The 22,209-nt window shown below is 41.6% G+C and overlaps 2 protein-coding genes across 2 annotated transcripts in view; both read left to right on the forward strand.

The window, feature by feature from the left end:
* Window positions 1-22,209, forward strand: part of fam167b (family with sequence similarity 167 member B) — a gene marked incomplete at its 5' end in the record, with an annotated part of 214,550 nt that overhangs the window by 54,381 nt on the left and 137,960 nt on the right. The gene's annotated exons all lie outside the window — the stretch shown is intronic.
* Window positions 3,687-17,304, forward strand: LOC308305859 (putative histone deacetylase 1-B). Its single transcript, XM_080750747.1, has 14 exons — window positions 3,687-3,801; window positions 5,910-6,022; window positions 7,097-7,214; window positions 7,514-7,588; window positions 9,206-9,344; window positions 9,856-9,997; window positions 10,486-10,578; window positions 10,881-10,989; window positions 12,451-12,591; window positions 13,398-13,506; window positions 13,642-13,772; window positions 14,277-14,450; window positions 15,309-15,372; window positions 16,131-17,304. Exons 1-14 carry the CDS (start codon window positions 3,750-3,752, stop codon window positions 16,156-16,158), a joined length of 1,488 nt encoding a protein of 495 aa, XP_080606873.1. The 5' UTR covers window positions 3,687-3,749; the 3' UTR covers window positions 16,159-17,304.

Here is a 22,209-nt window from a genome sequence, read left to right on the forward strand (position 1 = left end):
TATTTATGGGATTGATATTAGGTTCGTTTGGGAAGTCAGGTATTACAGATTCTACATAGTGTCTAACTTGGAAGAACCTAAAAAGGTCTGTTCTAGGCAGGCCGTACTTCCTCGCCAATTGTTCGAAAGAGGCAAATCCACCATCTATAAACAGGTTCTTGAAACTTTTTATGCCTTTTCCGCGCCAGTTACGAAAGGTTATGTCGGCTAATGACGGAGCGAAAAAGTGGTTAGAGGCTACAGGTGTCAGCAAGGAGATATCTCCATAGTTATAGGTTCTCCTAAACTGAGTCCATACTCTCAGTGTGTGACGTACAACCGGATTGACTATACGTTCGGGCAAAGGCCCCCTATGCAAACTTCTAATAAAGTATTCAATCAATCAAACAGACACCACAAGATACATTGTCAAGTCTCACCAGGTCTACCAGATGGACAACATTCCTGTGCATAAGTAGATGATTGTCATCATGTGCAAAAAGGAAAGGTAAGCAAGTGAAATAATGAAAGAAAGATTAACCTCATATAGGGGTGGGATAATTATCGTTGAGACGATACAATGTCTCCACGATATGCCTTTTCAGAGATATCGTATATATCGTGATACAATTGAGGGAGCCTTGAAAAAAACAATCCTGTTTAATCGTTAATACTGAGATTCATTGCAGAATTCAATTTAAACCTGCATTTTGGGCTAAATCAGTAGTTCTCAAATTTTAAAATGTCAAGGTCTCCACTTAACTCTGACAGTATACAAATGAAACCATTTGGTTTCATTTGTATAATGTCAGAGTTACATACTTGCAAAGTTCAATTTAGACCTCCCAAAAGGAACCCATAGAGTCTAGTTTTTGTCAAGTAACTGAAAAATAACCATAAAAACAAACGTGAAAAATAATCGTGATAAAATCGTGTATCGTGATAATGTATTTTTCCATATCGCCCACCCCTAACCTCATATCGCAACTTAATCCAAAAGTTGTACAGGGAATGTTGTATAGTATTTCTACTGTACAGGTATGGAAAATATATAAAATAATAAGAGAATATGGATAAGTAGCCTACAGAGAGAGATCAATCCGTGTGTACAAAAGAATTACATTATGTGCTGAGCTGTAAAACATAGTCTACATAATACTAGATGAGATGTGCAAGAGGCATGCAGTGTGTTTTTCTTTCTCTCCAAAATTGATGCTGCTGAAAATAAGGTGCTGCAAAAATTGCATTATGACTTTTTCCAACTCAAACACACTGGGTTTTTTGCAATCACATGAACCCCTGCTTGGACGAGAGTCTTGGAAACAAATTGCAACTAAAAGGTTAGCGAAGAGCGCTATCTAGCGTCAAAACACGTCATTGACGATGTGGGCTTTGGAAAAAAAAGCACATCATTGGCAGTAAATGATTGTCCAGGGTGTTTTAGATAAGGAAGAAGAGTCTAGGACGTGTGGAGCGTTGTCCAGGGTGTTTTAGGGAAGGGAGAAGAGTCTAGGACGCGTGGAGCGTTGTCCAGGGTGTTTTAGGGAGGGGAGAAGAGTCTAGGACGTGTGGAGCGTTGTCCAGGGTGTTTTAGGGAAGGGAGAAGAGTCTAGGACCGTAGGACGTGTGGGGCGCTGACCAGGGTGTTTTAGGGAAGGGAGAAGAGTCTAGGACGCATGGAGCGTTGTCCAGGGTGTTTTAGGGAAGGGAGAAGAGTCTAGGACGTGTGGAGCGTTGTCCAGGGTGTTTTAGGGAAGGGAGAAGAGTCTAGGACGTGTGGAGCGTTGTCCAGGGTGTTTTAGGGAAGGGAGAAGAGTCTAGGACGTGTGGAGCGTTGTCCAGGGTGCTTTAGGGAAGGGAGAAGTTTCTAGGACGAGTGGGTTGTTTTAAGGACGGGAGAAGAGTCTGGGACGTCTGGAGCGTTTCCATGGTGTTTAGGACAAAGTTAGTTTTTCAGTCGATGTTGGTAGTCATGGCTGCCAGTTCCCACCTGATGTTGTGTGGGAGTTCTGACTGCTATTAACTGCTAGCTTGCATAACGTCTTCAGGCTTGGACTCAACTCTAAGACATACAGGTCACATTAGGTGTGTTGACTCCTCCAAAGAGGATGTACGATCTCCCACCATGCAACAGCACACCTTAGACGCCTGAGAGGGGCCTTCCCCCTTGAGCTCAAACTTCTTCCAGGAGAAGTTCTCTGAACTGAATTCCCACAGATCATGTAGGTCTTGGTTCAATTTCCGGCCACCAAATATGCTCCATTGTAGGCAAAGACTGAATGACTGCAGTGTCCTTCTGGAAGAAGCTGTGTATAAGGTGTGTTCAGCCAACAGTTGGTCTCTATGTCAAACACTCTGTAGTAATAAGCCCACCCCAAGCCCCCAAACACAAACATCTTTGTACCAAATGGTGGCAGAGAGTTCTGCTGAATCAGGAGGTGGAGTACCTCTGCTGTTAATTAAAGACCATTGTCCAACTTGTGGATATCATTAGTGTATCCAGTCGGGTTCCATCCTCCATGAATATACATGACCTAAGACACAGGCCGAGTAGCTCCTCCCCACTGGAACAGTTCCAGAAAACTTTGGTTTTAGCCATCTGTGGGCGTTGACATCAAATGCATAAAGCACATTGTTAAAGTCCTTCTCATACCCTCCCCAGATGTAGACGAGATGTTCAATCAGCACAGCCTTCTGACTGTGGCGCACGGAGGGAACCTCAAGGTGACGTTTTCCTCTCTTCACTGGGGTCAACTTCCTCCAGCAGAAAGACACTGTGTTGAAGACATTGTACTTCCATCCTGGTGTTCAGGTCTCCTCCAAAGCAGTAGATCATCTTGTGTCCAACCACCACAGGAGCTTGGCTGTTCCTCTGTTCTCCTTCCAGATGTATCGTCCAGTGAAACATTTCACACAGCAGAAGAACCACCGTCAATGAGTGTTGAAAACGTATTTACAGATGAATTGGTCAGGATGAAGGCAGGTTGGTTTCCTCGTTACTAGTCACTAAATGATGTTTAGTGTAGGGGTTAAGTCAGATATTGTAGGAAGTAGGATAGCTAATCATTTGACATTAGCTATCCTATCTGATTGGCCTTTTGCTTAAAAAATCACACCTAGTGTGAAGTGAGTGGAGCCTTTAGTTAATTTCATTAAACATCCCACGAAGCTTGCGGCCAATGCCCAGCTTGATTGATTGATTGATTGATTGATTGAAGACTTTATTAGAAGTTTGCATAGGAAAAGGTACAATTTCATGACAGTACAGTTCACTGGTACAAGGTCAACTAAACAAGCTTTTCTGCAATTTACACAGGAAACCCTTATGTATCTCATATAACATTGAATGACAGACGGACAGAACACACTACAGTAATATGCATTATGAAAACTTCCATAATGCATAAGATATTAGATATCGTCAGAAAAAAACAAAAACAGTGCAAAAAAAGAAGAGATATTTACTGCTTTGCAGGACGGACATACATGCACACAAAAGCCAGATGTAGGAGCGGTTAGCACCGCTCAAAGAAAACAACTATTACAACATTACCTTTGGGTCGTGCGGTGTGGGTTGTTGGTGTCGTGTCGTCGTGCCGCCCCCTGCTGTGTGGTGACATACTCTTCCTCCTCTTCTCTTGGCTCAGAGCGACACAAAGCGCCGCTTCGCGCCCAGACGCGCCACAAAGTATCGGGTTCCAGCGCTTGGCGCGTCTCGTCGGGTCCCTGCTCTCTCCTCCAGACCTCCACACAGACACAGCGGAGAGAAAATGGCGCTGACTTCTCAAGGAACAAAGAAAAAAGTTTGCTACTATTACGATGGTGAGTGTTCGTTATGCCGAGAGGGGGGGTTGTAATGTCCGACGCTCGGAGTCGGACCGGAATCCTTTTTGATTTTTTTTTACCCGGGAGAAAGGTTGCAGTTTGTGGGATGTGTAGCGGCTGGCTGACCGCTCGGTCCGTCCCTCCTGTTGTAGCCTCCAGCGAGCTAAAGCTAGCTGAGCTGCTGGTGGTGATCATCTCTGAACCATCATCACACTGGATGGAGTGTGCATTCTGTGGAACGCTACACGGTGCTTTCGTGCTCTTTGTTTGTTCGCTTTTTATGTGCATTTTTTACTTTTCATAATAACGCACGTCAACATGTGAGGTAGTTTGTTTTAATCCCACACACAGCGAGCTAACAAAAGGATGTGGGGACAACCTCATTCTTGACACTGCAATTAGCTAAACAAGAACGCACCACCATGCTGCTGGTCCACAGCTCGAGCTTCACTGGTCCGTAATGCGACGGTGGCGCTTGCCGACCAGAACGGATCGTCAGCGCAGCGTTGTTGCCTTGCAAGATCTGAGACAGTTCTGGTCGGCAAGCCACGCCGGGTAGCTTGCCCTTTTAGATCCAATTATTGTCGACAACTCGGCAAGCGACGGCGATTATTTGTTTAAATGTCTTTATGTTTAATGTCCCTAGAGGATGGTCAGATCAGCCACTGGTCTGGTCTCCTAACTGGACCGACCTCGTGCATTTTAAAGTCAAACTGTCACTGTGGCCACTGGCCACACTGGATCAAACTGATTGATGATGACCCGATCTGCTCTTAATTAAAAGCAGTCGTTTCTCATGCTGCAACTCAGGCCTTCGGTTCGGAGTTTGTGGCTGTGTATAAGTGGGAGGTGTGTGTGTAAGTGTGTGTGGTTGTTGGGGGCCATCATAGTGTATTTTGATCCGATGGTTTCATACCACTGTGCATTTGTCTTTTTTAATGAGGGGTTTATGATGCCCCAGTATAACACCCCCCCTGTCTTTATGTACAGAGGACTGTTTGGTCTGATCTCTGATCATGTCCTGCGTTGACATTATTTTGCATGCCATATTGTTGAGGAAGAGTTTCTCTAATATTTACTGATGTTTCCATGTATTCAGTCTCATATAGATATATCTGAATACAGAATACATAGGCCTACGTGTGTGCATATATTTGCCCACAGCAATAACTGACCTATTTAAGTCTCAAATCAGTGTGAATACAGTGTTACCAGTTACCACAGCAATGCAATCAATACAAGTTGGAACTAAGCATGTGAAATGATGCAACAGTTTATCCATTCTATGAGTTGTGCTGAGCCCGGGTTCCGATGCCCCCCCGGTGTCGTTCTGGCTACCCGGACCTCGGTACCGACCCAGTGTTCTACTGGGCCGGCTGCCGAACCGGGCATGCTGGGATCTGAACCCAACGGTGAGCTTCAACCAAGACTTGAAATGCTGACCTGATCACATGCTTCTAGATCACTCTTACACTAGCCCAGAGTTGGTATCAGAATACTGATATGGAGTCAGGTACCGAATACAAATTAGTCTAAAGATTGATTGATTGATTGCATGAATACTTAATTAACATGATTTATAAACAATTTAGGCATTTAGCAGACGCTCTAAATAATAGTAATCTAAGAAAAACTTAGGTAGACCAAGACAAAAACTAACTACAGGAATATTGTCAAAGAAGATAATGCAAAAAGGATAACACAAAAAGCCCCATGGGCTTGTTTCCATTGTCGTCCAGAGATGGGGTGTTGGATTGGGATGTAACTAATGCATAACACCGTTTATCCAAATGTAATCTGGGCTGATTAGTTATATTCTTTTCCTAATCTGATTGGGTGAAGGTTGTCAGTTATGACCAATTACACTGCTTTATTCTGTTTCTATGGATTACAGTCCTGCGACTTGCACTACTGGCCCAGGTTCAAATCTGAACCGAGGTTATTTGATTCATGTTACCAGGGGTCATCAATATGTTCGTACACAGACAACTGGCAAGACTAGAAGACTTGAGCTTGTCTGTGGGAAATCTTTGAGGTAGTTTTAACATTGTTCATGTGTTTCCGTTTTTTCAACCCTCTGATGTTTGTCTTTGTCTTGATCTCAGGTGATGTTGGGAACTATTACTACGGTCAGGGTCACCCCATGAAGCCGCATCGCATACGCATGACCCACAACCTGTTGCTCAACTATGGCCTCTACAGAAAGATGGAGATCTATGTATGTAGTCTGTGTCTGATGAACATCTGTTGCTTTCATATTGCCACTGTTGGGTGGGAACCTTGTATGTCCAGAACTAATACTTTTCAGGAGATTCAGCAAAATAACCTGTGTTTCATTGGGTCCAATGTAGCTATTTTTTTATTTAGTCACAAGCTCACTTTTAACCGATCTACAAGCTCACAATGTCATGTTGGCTTGTATATCTGGAACTTTTGCATGACACCGTCATATGACAAAGTATAATGGGGATTAGGGAATGTGTTTATGGGGAAAAAAACAACTTAAAAAACATATCTATTCTAGATTAGAAACCAGGAAAGCATCTGTGTCATTTTTAGATTTTTGGGTTGGGTATTCAAAAATAGCAGATATACAAGCTCACAGCATGTCACTTTGTGCCGCAGTCAACGGTTTCCACATTGAAATCGTGTCGACCTAGGAGGACGTGATATCATTTTAAAATGGGGTTTATTAAAGTGGTGAAGAACAAGCAATATCTAAAGAGCTTGTACATCCTCTATTTCTGAACATTTTTGAAAAATTGTGAAAGTGTGAGAACTACTGGTTTTAGAAGTAATTTGTAGAATCGTCCTGAGGTCTAAATAGATTAAAGCAGCGGTTCTCAAACTGGGTCCTGACACAAAAATGGGGTCGCGGGAAGGTGCCATTGGGGTTGCGCATTTGCAACCCAAAAAATAATGAATATATTTTAATCAAGAACCGGTTTAAAAGAGTGATGTTGTTGCGACCCGCTTGAAGAGAATGGACAATCCTCTCACTCACACTCACACAGCTTTGCCTCCGACTACAAGTAGCAGAAGAGAGGGGAGCACAAGCCATTGAAGCCAACAACAACACACACATTCGCAAGCCCTTGTAAGCTTAGCAGAGGCTTAGATTTTAACTGCTCATTAACGATTTCCTAGGATTAAAAAATCCCCTCATAATATGGTGTTTTTAGTTTTTAGAACTCCTGGATTAAAGGTTATGCCCAACAACAATGCTGTTCTGAGTATTAGAGAGCAGCTAACAGTTTCAGGGACTTCATTTAATTTAACTTCTTTGTTGCAGCGTCCCCACAAGGCTAATGGAGAGGAGATGACTAAATATCACAGTGACGACTACATCAAGTTCCTGCGTTCCATCCGGCCTGACAACATGTCAGAGTACAGCAAACAGATGCAGAGATGTAAGTTTGGCCAGAGGGAGAGGTTGTGTTATGTAGATCAGGGGTTCTCAGCCTTTTTAATCTCGAGGACCCCTAGATTGACTTGCCTATTGCCATGGACTTCCATCTGATGTAAAAAAATGTCTCCCCCATCTTTAAATTACTGACCTGTAAGGTTCCATTTGGTTCCTAACGATCAATAATTTACCTGTGAAGCACCGGTTTAAAAGATACAGCATTCTGGTTGTCTATGGCTTACGGTGAACTACTTTAAATCCATGTTATTAAATATCCATTTATATTGGACTGTTTCTCCACAGTTAACGTAGGGGAGGATTGTCCTGTGTTTGATGGCTTGTTCGAGTTTTGTCAGCTCTCAACCGGGGGCTCTGTTGGTAAGTCGTCTTAAATACATTCTACCCTGACATATTTGTCTGGAAGAATAATAATCAGAACATTGTATTATCATGTTGCACTGGTTATCCCTGACACCCATCCCTATACGTACCATGATGCGAGCAAGTGAACAGGTCAATTCTATTTCAGGGTTTTCAGGCAGTGAACCTATTGCACGGTATATAGGTTTTGTCCCTTAAAGAGTAAATACTGACCTCCACCACTGCATTTAATAACTACAGAACATAATTGTTAAAATAATGATTGGAAGTACGATCATTCATTAATTATATACAGTACATTGACACTTTTGTACCGTGTCCTTCCAAAACAGTAACAAATGTGTGTATATGTATTTAAAAAAAGTGTTGGCCCGGATCACTGGCCGAGTGGTCCGGGTACCTAGGCTCCTATGTAGCTTGACGGCGTGCCGTGGGTTTAGGGGTGTCTTCTAAAAATCGACGAATCGACGCGTCGTTTTAAGCCCCGGGAATCGACGCCAATTGTTTGAGTCGAAGCGAAAATATATATTTTTTATATCACCAGTTAGCCTACTACTGCCAGTACTGCGGTGCACTGCTGGACTGGTGTGGTGTCATGTACTTCCAATGAGAAGTAGCAATTGGCGAACAGTTATTTATTGTCTCGCACCAGCGTCGGGTTGAAAGTGAGACGGAACGGCCAGAACGGTTCAGACCGCCGCTTCGTTAAAACATTCAGAGCCGGGACAGTGTTCCGTTAAGAGGAGGAAGCACGCTGTCAAAATCCCATATTAAATAACCTGCCACAGCACAAACGCGCGTCCACGAAGTAGTAAACAATCTTCTAAAGTCAAATTAACATACACAAGTGTAGGCTACAAGTTACATTTTCTAATTAAAGTGCTTCTGAATTGTTCCAGTGTTGTAATCCATGATGAATGATTGTGTTTCGCTGTGTTTGCGTCCATGACATGTCCACACCGCTGGCTCTAGCGGGAGCTGTGCCTCCACCTGTTTATGATCCTTTTCTGAAATGAATCCGTTCTCGACACTGACTCATTACTCTGTCAGTGCTCTGTGTCCCGCGACTGCGGACTGGATCCCATCGTTCATTTAAAAGAGCCGTTCAAGAGAGCGGAATCGTTCGCGAATGTCTCATCTCTACTGCACGCTGCAGAGAGACGGGGCAGAGTTGAAACAGCGGAGATGTTTTATTTGTTTTAACGGTGTGTTATAACTCTATGGTTGTACACTGCTATGCAGATAACATTTGTGCTCGCGCACCGATATCACCGAAAACACTGTGTATTCAATTCATCTCTTAATGTATTATTCTATTATGTTGACGTGGTTTAAAGCAACACTTTTTTTTTCTTTTTTTTTACACAAAGTAGACTATAAAACGATTCGTCGACGCGTCGGATTAACCCCCGCGACTCGAATCGACTTCATAAATCCTGTGTCGAAGACAGCCCTACGTGGGTTCGAGTCCCGTTCCCGACAACCTTTGCTGTGTCTCCCCGCCTCTCTCGCTCTCCCTATTTCCTGTCCATCTTCACGTCACAACAATCCACAAAGGCAGAAAAGCCTTGGCTTGTACAGTTTGTTCATTGTTTCGTCCTCCCTGTGTTCCAGCCGGAGCGGTTAAGCTCAACAAACAACAGACTGACATCGCCATCAACTGGGCCGGAGGACTGCATCACGCCAAGAAGTCTGAAGCCTCTGGGTTTTGCTATGTCAATGACATCGTACTCGCTATTCTAGAGTTACTGAAGTGAGTACGGATCACAGACACTCTGCTCTCTGTTGCATCTTATGCCATTTCTCTCTTCACTGAGAGCACACGTTTTTACCTCTAAAAAGGAATTGTCTTACAAAAGCGAGTACACAACTTATTTCTGCAAATATTTAATTATATCTTTTCATGAGACAACACTGAAGAAATGACACTTTGAAACAATGTAAAGTATTCAGTGTACAGCTTGGATAACAGTGTAATTTTAGTTGGAAACAAGAGTAAACCCCTAATTGAAAATGTCCTAATTGGGCCCAAGTGTCAATATTCTGTGTGGCCACCATTTCTTTCCATCACTGCCTTAACCTTAGGTGCAAAATTTTGTGCAAAAATGGGGGTTGTCTTATAATCAGTCGTCTCATATTTGTCACAACGGTACTCACTGGAATATGTCTAAGACACCCACTTGTGATCCAGTGTGCCGAATTCGTCACGGTGTCTGTCACTTACAGTATGTAACGATGGTGTCTGTCATGTCCCATGGGTCCAGGTATCACCAGAGGGTCCTGTACATCGACATTGACATCCACCACGGTGACGGCGTGGAGGAGGCCTTCTACACCACAGACCGCGTGATGACCGTGTCTTTCCATAAGTATGGAGAGTACTTCCCTGGCACTGGAGACCTGAGGGTGAGCTTCAATAGGAATCCTCCATGAGAGTGGTTCTCAACCTGTGGGTTGGTTTTGAGGGCGTCCCCAGATAATAGTGAAGTGACAATTTAAGGACTTGTTAAGACCTTTTTAACACCTCAAAAAGAAAAAGACCATTATTGCATCAAAAGTAAAGAAAAAACCTTCCATCAAACATTGGTCAAATTGTCAAATAATATAAGAACATTTTAAAATGGATGATCTACAATCTCACAACGCATTGCAACGCGATGCATTGTGAGCTTGTAGATCTGCTATTTTCACAATATCTACCTGTGGAACAGAGTCAAACACAATTGAATGCCTCAACTCCTACATCCAAGTGCTTGTCAGGATGGGGCGTGACGCGTCCCCAGTTAAAATATGATTATTTTGGGGGCCTGAGAAGATGGAGAACCACTGCTCTGACACACAGACACACATGTTGTGTTCCAGTAGTGGGCTGACATAGAGCTTGTCTCCTGCAGGACATCGGTGCAGGGAAGGGTAAATACTATGCTGTTAACTATCCACTGAGAGACGGGATCGACGACGAGTCTTACGAAGCCATATTCAAACCTGTGAGTACAAATCGAACGATCACTTTTCTGTATCCCATGCTAGACAAGATGGCCTTTTTCGGACAGGATTTCTTTCACTAAACAACGTGTAAAGCCTGATTTATACTTTGTTGTATGGCAGTGCCAAAGCCCGTAAATAGCCGATCTATAAGCTCACAAGGCCGCGTTGCGGGTGCAATGCGTTTGTTAGCTTATAGGTTTGCTATTTTTGGCACATGACACCGTCCTATGACAAATTTGGGCATTGGACACCGTATGAGTCCAAACATTGTGAATAGCTTTTTTATTTTCTTTGGCTGTAGATCATGGCTAAGGTGATGGAAATGTACCAACCCAGCGCTGTGGTGCTCCAGTGTGGAGCTGATTCATTGTCAGGAGACCGGCTGGGATGCTTTAACCTCACCATTAAAGGTACAGTACACTGTTCTAATACAGAGTTTCTCAACCACTGTGTCTGGGGACCTTTGGTGTGCCCCTGAGAAGGGTCAAGTGTGCCCCTTGAAACGGCTTGAAAGCCAGTATTGTATTTATCATTTAAAAAATTATTTAAACTAGTGAAAACAGCCGATCTACAAGCACACAACGCCTCGCTGCTGTTTTCACTACTGTTGTGTGAGCCTTGTATGATGAAGCAGGGTGTTACTTAGCGAAGAAACATACACATTTGAAACTTGGAGATACAAGGTTTCTTCCCGACAGTGACGATATTTACACCCCCGTAGTGTGTTGATGTGCCCATGGTCCCATGCAGAAAAAAGGTTGAGAAACACTGTTCTAATAGTTACAATGGGTCAAATACAGAGGATCACATAATGTGCGATGCGAGAGTGTGGTCTAGCCCAGTGTTTCTCAAATGGGGGTACGTGTATCCCTAGGGGTACGCAGAGGTACTGTAGGGGGTACGTGAGAAAACTAGTATACATCATGATAATATTATTCATAGTAATAATTAACTACAATTAAATTAGAATGCTGTTATGTTTAATGATGACACAAGGAGAAAAGTGTTTATCCTGATAGTTGCTAACCCAAATTACATGGTACCAGGCAACTGGGAAGTGTTTGAATATAAGTTAAATCTGAACTGAAATGTTATGGCCACAGTGTTGAGAATAAATCTGCTCAGGAGGCACCGTTTGAAACTCTCACTCCCTTTCTGATTTATATTCTTGTAAAGGGGGGTTATCATAACGTCATATACCACTAGTTAGTGGCAAAATGTTGTTGGGGGAAAGGGGTACTTGGATTCAAAAATCAGGAAAAGGGGGTACTCAAGCCAAAAAAGATTGAGAAACACTGGTCTAGCCAACACCAACTCAGGATTCCTGGATTGCTGCCCTCTACACTCTCCTATCTAACATCAGGGTCTTGAGCTCTACAGTGTTGGGGATCAATAACGTATATAACATAACCACTTAAAAGTTTAGAGTGCTTAGTTTAGGCTCTCACCCCAAAATGAACTTGACACCCCTGACTTAAACCCTCTAGTTTAGTGAAATGGACTGGAGTTGTACTTGGGCAGCTTTTTTCCGTCTATTGTGAGCCTTAGATCGGCTATTTTTGGCGAACTTTCCCCCTCTGAATAAGAGATGCAGGGACTTGTCATTATATGTTGTATTATTATGTTTTAACGTTAACAGCAGTGTAAACAGCTCACAGGATGTGGACAAGGCTTTCTTTCTCATGTCTCCTGGCAAAAATAGAATTTTGAAAGTGTCTTTACAACATAGAAGCCTGTGGCAAGCTGGAGTATAACTGCGTTGCAAATCCAAATAGCTCAAGTTCAGGGATGATAGTTGTATTATTTAGACTAGAGCCAACTAGTCTGGATGGACAGTTCAGTTGAAGCCAGTGTTATTTTTTTCCACTCAGGTCATGCCAAGTGTGTGGAGTACATGAAGAGTTTCAACCTGCCGCTGTTGATGCTGGGTGGAGGAGGCTACACCATCCGTAACGTAGCTCGCTGCTGGACGTACGAGACAGCTGTAGCGCTGGACAGCTCCATCCCTAACGGTGAGTCCTCACAGCGGTTCACCGCATTCATTCATTACAGTAAGTTCTTAAACCTGCCCATCAGGTACATCCTCATTCAGTATAATGAAGTCAAATGAAAATGATGGAATTAGATTTTGACAAATCTGCAATGTGGGGGTGAAGCCATTCAAACAATCGATTTAGTTAGGTATTATGCAATAATTTGAGTTGGGTTATGTGCAGGGGTGAGATGCCGTGGGCTCTGTTGGGCTCAGCGAGCCCAGACTTATTTAGCTGCACGCACGCGCGCCTCACATGCACGCACATGAATCATCACGTCACGAATTTAGAGGGGCACCAATTCTAAAATCCATATCACACCACTGGTTATGTGTTAGTAATTTCAAGATGTCTGTTTGGGGTCAGATATCTTTAACATCAACTTTGCAGTTTGCTTATAACTATACCATGGCTTACATTACCATCATTTATGGTCAAAGTCAGTGGTTCTCAATCTTTTTTGGCTGTACTACCCCCTTACACTGTTTTCTGAAGCCAAGTTACCCGTACCCTGACTACAGCAACATTGACATCAAAAGTCCAGTTCCAATGCCAATACGTTCAAAATAAAACGGCATAATGGCAAATAAACATTGCTTTCTATTCAATAACAGTTACTACTAGTAAAGTAATTGATGTAATTTGTTTTAGAAACGTACAGATGAGCAGGTTCACACAAACATACCCCCTGCAATACCCCCGCGTACCCCTAGGGGTACACATACCCCCATTTGAGAAACACTGGTCAAAGTGATAAGAATATCCATTTGTTCATCACTCCACAGAGCTCCCGTACAACGATTACTTTGAGTACTTTGGGCCGGACTTCAAGCTTCACATCAGCCCGTCCAACATGACCAACCAGAACACCAACGACTACCTGGAGAAGATCAAGTGAGTCACTCTGCTCTTTTTTTTTAACCAGCTTAAAATGTTCAATTAAAGACCTGGCTGGAATGCATTAAACTCATTAAGACTTGGAACATGAAAGTTCATGTGTGCAACATGTTGTGTTGTGACGTTACACAGGCAGCGTCTGTTTGAGAACCTGCGGATGCTTCCCCACGCCCCGGGGGTCCAGATGCAGGCCATTCCAGAGGACGCTGTGCAGGAGGACAGCGAGAACGAAGAGGAGGAAGACCCTAACAAACGCATCTCTAGTAAGTAAAAGAAAAAGAGTACGATCTATTATTCTTTTATCGATTATTCATTGTCCATTATTTATTAGACATTTGAGCTGCGGATCACCGTTAGATGAGATTTAACCTCTCAGACCCAAAACATTTGAATATTTTGTTGTCGTTGGATAAGATTTTGTCCACAATTCAATACTATATTGATGTGGTACCATAGATGAGACAACAGGCAAACATTCTCTAATTGTATAGACTTCTTTTAAATTAAGTAATGCACGGGTTACTTACGGGTCCATTTGGTTTCATTTTACACACTCAAGAGTTAAAGATCTATAAAGGTCAGTTTGGTTACCAACTCAATACCATTTAGCTAGAGACCACCTGGAAACCCCTCAAGGACCACTGGTTGAAAACCACTGGATTAAATCAAATGGATGTTGCACCCTAGTAGCATCATCTAGTGTTGCTCCCCTATCGAAGGAATATGGCGAACCAAATGTAATTCACCCCTGTCGTGTGTTTGTACAGTCCGTGCCCATGACAAGAGGATAGCATGTGAAGAGGAGTTCTCTGACTCCGAAGACGAGGGAGAGGGAGGACGCAGGAACGCCGCCAGTTACAAGAAGGCCAAACGAACCAAGACGGAAGGAGGAGAGAAGGAGGGAGAAGAGAAGGAGAAGAAAGGTCAGGAGGAGAAGAAGGGTATGTGTCCATTCATCCTTTCTCTGTTTGATTCTAATTTACACATGTCACGTCACATTGTAACGTTTGAAAATCCTGGAATTATCATTAGTTAAAGGCTAAAGGAGCAATGTGTTACATTTCTACTGTGTTACTAGCGTAATTCACATAAGGAATATTGTCAGGAAATGTTTATTAATGTTTCAAATCCGTTCTATAACCACATATTAAGTAGGGAATTAATTTATGAAAAAGAAAAAAAAATAGAATATGTAAATAAGAGGTTTATGTCCGATAGCAACAATATAGAAAATATCTTCATTGCCTCTTGAGAAAAAGTTGCATTGCTTTCAGCAAGTCTAGATATATTCTACTATTTTATGCTTGTAACACTTGTAACATAGTAGAAAGTTATGGTCAACATTATGTTTTTGTTTGTTTGTTGAATACATCAACATGAGCACCCCCTAGTGGATATTTCCACTTTAACCTTTAATGCACAAATGACACATTTGGGTTGTGTAGTTAATTTGCCATGTTGTAACTCCAAATATTGGGAAAACTGGATCTGTACGAATCCAGACTTTTTAACTGTATTGGCGGATTGCATTCATTCGTGTGCTAAAAGGGTGCCATTGAGACTTGTTTCATGGTGCAATGCAAGTCAATTGGGGGAATATTTTGGACTATACATTTCTGAACGGAGCAACTATTGAAGATATCTCGGTAATATTTGGAGTTGCATATTAGCACTGTAACTACAAAACCTTTGCTTTATCAGAGCTAGCCCTGTACAGATATCATTGGATTAACGCCATGATTCATATTAGATCAATATTGTACTAATATGATTTCTATGTCCTCCCACCCCCACCACAGAGGTGAAAGAAGAAGAGAAGGTACCGGAGGAAGAGAAAATGGACACGTCCACATCCACATCCAAGTAATAAAACATTCTACGGTCTTATCTGAGTGTGTTGCCAAAGCTAGTGTCTATCTGAACATTTCATTAATCACTTAAATCCCAGCATCCCTATTCTGGAGGGGCGCATCGGCAAAAATGTATGATCTGTAAGCTCACGTCTCGCGTTTGTCGCCAAATCACTTCGACAAATGTAGAGTAACAAAGAAAATGGTGTATAAAGAACAGTTGCAGATCAGATCTGTTGTACAGTATGTTATGTTGCAGATAAAACCGTTTCCTAGTTTTCATATACCAGTTTGACAGCACTATCATCATTGTTGTCTGTTTCTTTCCCCCAGACATTTAACCACTTAAACTCTCAATACTTGTACTTACTGTATGTCTGGCCAAAACCTCCTAACTCCATTTTTGAGGTTTTAGATTTTTTTTTTTTTTATTATTGAAAAACTAAATCCACACTTTCTGCCAAACCTCCACTCGCTTGGCCAACTCTTTTTATCATACATCTGTGCTATTAAACACCCTTTACGTCTGTGTGTTGGTTAAAATAATATTGAACCAATGAAAAGTAGTAAAAAGTGCCTCGGTCAAAACCTCTTTACTCCACTTGAGCTTATTTTCCCGAAAATGAACATTTTGGAGTTGGAAAGTTTCGGCCCGACAGCAGAGATATCTTTGTTGAATGAGAATCATCTTTGTCATTTACATCATATTTTCACATCACAGCTCCATAGTGTTAAGGTGCATAAGGTGAACATAAGTTGTTGCTCTTTTAGGCCAAAAGAGGAGTCCAAGACGCCATGAGGCCCCCCCTTTGACCCCTGGATCCCTTCAGGCTTACAACGGTCACTCATCTCTCCAGGCGTCGGCTGTGGAAAAACCCCTTGAAGGACTGGACTGTAATTACGGACTCAACACTCCTCCCACAGTGGGAGCTGCACCTATTTTCTAAGACGCCTTTCAGAAATATTCCTCTTGATAAAAAGTAAAATGGGATATTTTATACGTATTTGTTTTTTTTCTTTTTTTTGTATGCTTTGTGTTCTGTCAAATTGTTTGTTCCTGAATCTTTTTGCTATGAAACTGCTATTCCTAGACAAAGTTATTTAGTCTATTTAAAAACAAATCGCCTCTAGCATATGTTACATTATCTTTTATACATCTTTTTGGATTTAATTTATTTAAATCATGGATATTTTTGGCTATTTTTGTTTTGTATATTTCAGTCCTGTGCCTTGTTTTGAAACGTACAGTAGGTAAAGCATGACGTTATACAGTTGGGTCCACTTCTCAAACATTGTTTGTGTCACTGCTTGGACCTGCTAGAGCTACAAGGACTGGCTCACAGGGTGATGGAAAACAATACACAATGTGTGTGTTACCAAGAACTGACATTTGATGTTTTGGATTGTGAATCTCGTGTCCTTCATAATTGATGTTGAATGAATCTAGCCTTGGAACACAAAACACTTCCTGACTGATATCAGTAGGAATTCCGTGTGGTGGGATTAGATTCCATTGCAGTCCGGACATAAAAGCTACAATCCGTAAGTTTAACCACAGGAACCCTTGTCCCTACTCTGGGGGGCAAAAGCAACGCATTGTGAGCTTGTAGATTAGCTACTTTAGGCTAGAATTTGGTGGGGAAAAATACGGCGTCCACATTTCTCAATAGAAAAGTGGGGCAACCACCTCCAACCACTGCAGATGCGCTAGTTTATTTACATACTGATTAGTTGAAACTGTTTTATTCATTAAAATAAGTTCCGGATTGTAGCTTTAATGTTCAGCACAGTCTTCCCAATAAAATGGGAAGCAGAGAAAACTGCCACAATTCTTTAATTGTTGTATATATGTTTTTATTCTGCAAACAGGAGGACATTTATTCCACCATGGTGCTTGCAAAATGTCATACAAACTGTGACATATCAGGCTGTATTGACCACTTTTCAACCTCAATAAAAAAAAATAAAAACAGTTGTGAGTTAACTTCTGTTCCTACTACTAGTCACTAATAAGAAAATACGTGTTTGGTTCTGAAATCAGTCCATAGTGTTTGAAAAAATGCTATCTGGGGATCTGAAGGTAGCCGATTTGACATGCTCACCCAGTATACATCAAATACATCAGTGGTTCCCAAACTTCTTAGCTCAAGATCCAAAATAAATCAGACATTTGCCTTGGACCTAAACTAGTGAAAATAGCAGATCTACAAGCTCAACGTGGCTATTTTCACTTCTAAAACGTTTGTTTTTGAAATTATGGAATTTCTGATTTTTGGTTAAAAAAAATTAATTGACTTGGAATTTTAAAATATTTTAAAAACAATAAGGGGATATTTATTGGCGCTCATCAAAAAGCCAGCTGTGTTAGCCTGATAAATCAGTCCGCACATTACCACCCCGTTGGTGGGTGTGATAGTCTGACGCTTGCAGTCAGGCTACAGCTGAGTAGCCATCAGCAGGGCTGGGTCTGGGTGATGCTGAGAATGCCCCTTTCCCTTAAAATAGTGATAAATACAAGATGATTCTCAAAATGAAACTGCAGACTTCCGTATTTGGACACATCAAGTGATAAATGACCAGATGTTACAGGGTTACTTACTTAAAAAAAAGAGACAGCTTTGGACCTTTCCAAAGCTGTGACAACACAGGCATACTGTGCCAAAAGCAAGACAGCAGTCCCAAAAATAGATTGTTTATCTTGAGTTCCCAATCCACACTATAAAATCCTCAGCATTAATTAACTCTGTGCATGGATAAATGTGTAAATACATTTGTACACATGTTCTAGAACAGTGGTTCTCAAACTTTCTGGGCTTCAGTACCCCCTTTTCCTGATAATATGAATCCGATCACCCCCTTTAATCGACAACATTTTGACTAGAAAATACTTACATCAAAAGTCCAGTTTTGATGTCAATATGTTGGAAATAAAATTAAGTAAGCCTGTTTTCTATTCAGTAACAGTAAATCATCTTCATTTGGTTTAAATCTTTACAGAGCAGCATGTTCACATACATTTGTCAATGTTTTATCATTAAACATAACAGTGAAATGTTTCTAATTTCCATTTTCTCTCAAGTACCCCCTGTAGTACCTCTGCGTACCCCTAGGGGTACACATAACGCCATTTGAGAAACACTGTTCTAGAATTACACAGCGGCTCCATTTGTTTCCTAAAAAGCATTTAGCTGGGGCTGGGGACGCCCTGGAACCCATGTTGAGAAGGTATATAATAATAGATTGAATTTATATAGCGCCTTTTATGAACCACAGGGACACTTTACATTAAAAGCAAACAAAATAAAACAATACAACACAACAAACAACTAGTTGCCATTTGCCTGAGAGAATAGGTGTATTTTTAAGGCAGTCCTAAGAGTCCAGAGTCGAGCATTGTGAAGCTCCATTGGCAGAGAGTTCCAAAGGGTGGGGGCTGCCATACTGAAGGGTCCGTCCCCAAATGTTTGCTTGCTGGTTTGGGGGATAGAGAGGAGATCCAAATCTGTGGACCGCAGGTGCTGTGAAAGAGTATGTTTATGGAGGAGGTCTGAGGCGCTGTACAGACATTTGCGTGAAATATCTTCTCCGTATCGCCTGAGAATGGCCACTGGGTGCGCCGTACTAATGCATTGTCAATGGAAGGTTGTTTGGTGTTTTGTCGTTGCCGTGTCTCTTGGCCAAAAGACAGGCTGCGGTTGAGCTAGAGACACGGCAACGACAAAAAACCAAACAACCTTCCATTGACAATGCATTAGTACGGCGCTCCCAGTGGCCATTCTCAGGCGATACGGAGAAGATGTTTCACGCAGCTGTGTGAGTCCAGCCTAAGAGGTACTGTGGATTGTGGGGCGGCTGGGGCCAAGGCGTTGAAACAAACACTTGTGAGACACTTTGTGTCACAGACAGTGGAACTGTAATTTCATGCTTTTCCAATGTTTTACCTATTGTACTCAACCACTGCACAGGAATTATGCATTTTCAGTGGTTACAAATGATTAAAGGCAGCCATGCCAGAAGAAAAGAAAAAGTACAAATACAGTATATCGTGCAAGGCCTCTATTATTATATAGTCATATATATCATATTATATAACAGTATTGCTCCTATGAGCTAACAGCATTTAAAGGGAAAAAAAACGTATTAAATACAATAAAACATTATGAAAAATAAATGAAAGAGGTTATCGAAAAAACACGGTCTGCTCACATATTCGGAGGGTGTCAGGAGTCACCAGAAAAGAGAACAGTTGTTTTCATTGAATCTATCATGGTTAAAATGGAGTTTGAAGTTATAATGGGTTTGTATAGGAAGGTCCTGGAAGGGGGAGAATGGGGGGAAATGAATATCAAATATCTAAATACTGAGACATTTTCTAATAAAGAGACATTTTATTTTTAGTTCTGACCTTTCCAAAGCTGTGACAACACAGGCATACTGTGCCAAAAGCAAGACAGCAGTCCCAAAAATAGATTTTGTTTATCTTGAGTTCCAAATCCACACTATAAAATCCTCAGCATTAATTAACTCTGCGCATGGATAAATGTGTAAATACATTTGTACACATGTTCTAGAACAGTGGTTCTCAAACCTTTTGGGCTTCAGTACCCCCTTTTCCTGATAATATGAATCCGATCACCCCCTTTAATCGACAACATTTTGACTAGAAAATACTTACATCAAAAGTCCAGTTTTGATGTCAATATGTTGGAAATAAAAGTAAGTAGCCTGTTTTCTATTCAGTAACAGTAAATCATCTTCATTTGGTTTAAATATTTACAGAGCAGCACGTTCACATACATTTGTCAATGTTTTATCATTAAACATAACAGTGAAATGTGAAATGTTTCTAATTTCCATTTTCTCTCAAGTAGCCCCTGTAGTGCCTCTACGTACCCCTAGGGGTACACGTACCCCCATTTGAGAAACACTCTTCTAGAATTACACAACCCTAAGGCTCCAATTGTTTCCTAAAAAGCATTTAGCTGGGGCTGGGGACGCCCTGGAACACACTCAAGAACCAAAAGGGGTCCCTGGACCCCATGTTGAGAAGGTATATAATAATAGATTGAATTTATATAGCGCCTTTTATGAACCACAGGGACACTTTACATTAAAAACAAACAAAACAAAACAATACAATACAACAAACAACTAGTTGCCATTTGCCTGAGAGAATAGGTGTATTTTCAAGGAAGTCCTAAAAGAGTCTAGAATCGAGCATTGCAAAGCTCCATTGGCAGAGAGTTCCAAAGGGTGGGGGCTGCCATACTGAAGGGTCCGTCCCCAAATGTTTGCTTGCTGGTTTGGGGGATAGAGAGGAGATCCAAATCTGTGGACCGCAGGTGCTGTGAAAGAGTATGTTTATGGAGGAGGTCTGAGGCGCTGTACAGACATTTGCGTGAAACATCTTCTCCGTATCGCCTGAGAATGGCCACTGGGTGCGCCGTACTAATGCATTGTCAATGGAAGGTTGTTTGGTGTTTTGTCGTTGCCGTGTCTCTTGGCCAAAAGACAGGCTGCGGTTGAGCTAGAGACACGGCAACGACAAAAAACCAAACAACCTTCCATTGACAATGCATTAGTACGGCGCTCCCAGTGGCCATTCTCAGGCGATACGGAGAAGATGTTTCACGCAGCTGTGTGAGTCCAGCCTAAGAGGTACTGTGGATTGTGGGGCGGCTGGGGCCAAGGCGTTGAAACAAACACTTGTGAGACACTTTGTGTCACAGACAGTGGAACTGTAATTTCATGCTTTTCCAATGTTTTACCTATTGTACTCAACCACTGCACAGGAATTATGCATTTTCAGTGGTTACAAATGATTAAAGGCAGCCATGCCAGAAGAAAAGAAAAAGTACAAATACAGTATATCGTGCAAGGCCTCTATTATTATATAGTCATATATATCATATTATATAACAGTATTGCTCCTATGAGCTAACAGCATTTAAAGGGAAAAAAAACGTATTAAATACAATAAAACATTATGAAAAATAAATGAAAGAGGTTATCGAAAAAACACGGTCTGCTCACATATTCGGAGGGTGTCAGGAGTCACCAGAAAAGAGAACAGTTGTTTTCATTGAATCTATCATGGTTAAAATGGAGTTTGAAGTTATAATGGGTTTGTATAGGAAGGTCCTGGAAGGGGGAGAATGGGGGGAAATGAATATCAAATATCTAAATACTGAATGAAGAAATTCAAAAACTGTCCTGGGTGTTCCCAAAAGCCTGATTAGACGATAGAATGACAAAACGTTTTTTTGAAAGTGAAAAATCCTTTTAAGTACATGCCACATCATACGAATCGCGCAAAGAAATTCTAATTGACCTAAATCAATTAGTCTGATTAACCACTTAAGCCCCACGTTATACTTCGCTGAGCGACGGTGCCACACTAAAATATAGAAAACAGCAGATCTACAAGCCCACAAGCTATTTTCAGTATTTTTGAAAATAGATAATTACATTGTATAATAAAATCAATTTTTATAATCGATTAAATCCATTAGTTTACCTGTTGCACACCTAGCAGTGATTGTAATGGCCCAATACACTACATCAACATCTGATCACAACACAAGGCCTTGAAACATCATAGTAGACTCAATATCTGTGTATAAGTACAGTATGTGTGTCACTCTGTCTGCACTGACAATCATTAGGGATGCATATATCATTCATCATAGTAAACTGATATATCTTTTTGAAATGCGTTATTGGAATCGAAGATTTTAAATACATGAACCCTAGTGTGACAAATGCCGACCATTCTGCGAAAATAGCCCATCTACGAGCTCAAAACACATTGCAATGCTGGCACATTGTGAGCTTGTGGATCGTCTATTTT

Source organism: Nannobrachium achirus, assembly GCF_963921795.1.
Source record: "Nannobrachium achirus genome assembly, chromosome: 20".
NCBI lineage: Eukaryota > Metazoa > Chordata > Actinopteri > Myctophiformes > Myctophidae > Nannobrachium > Nannobrachium achirus.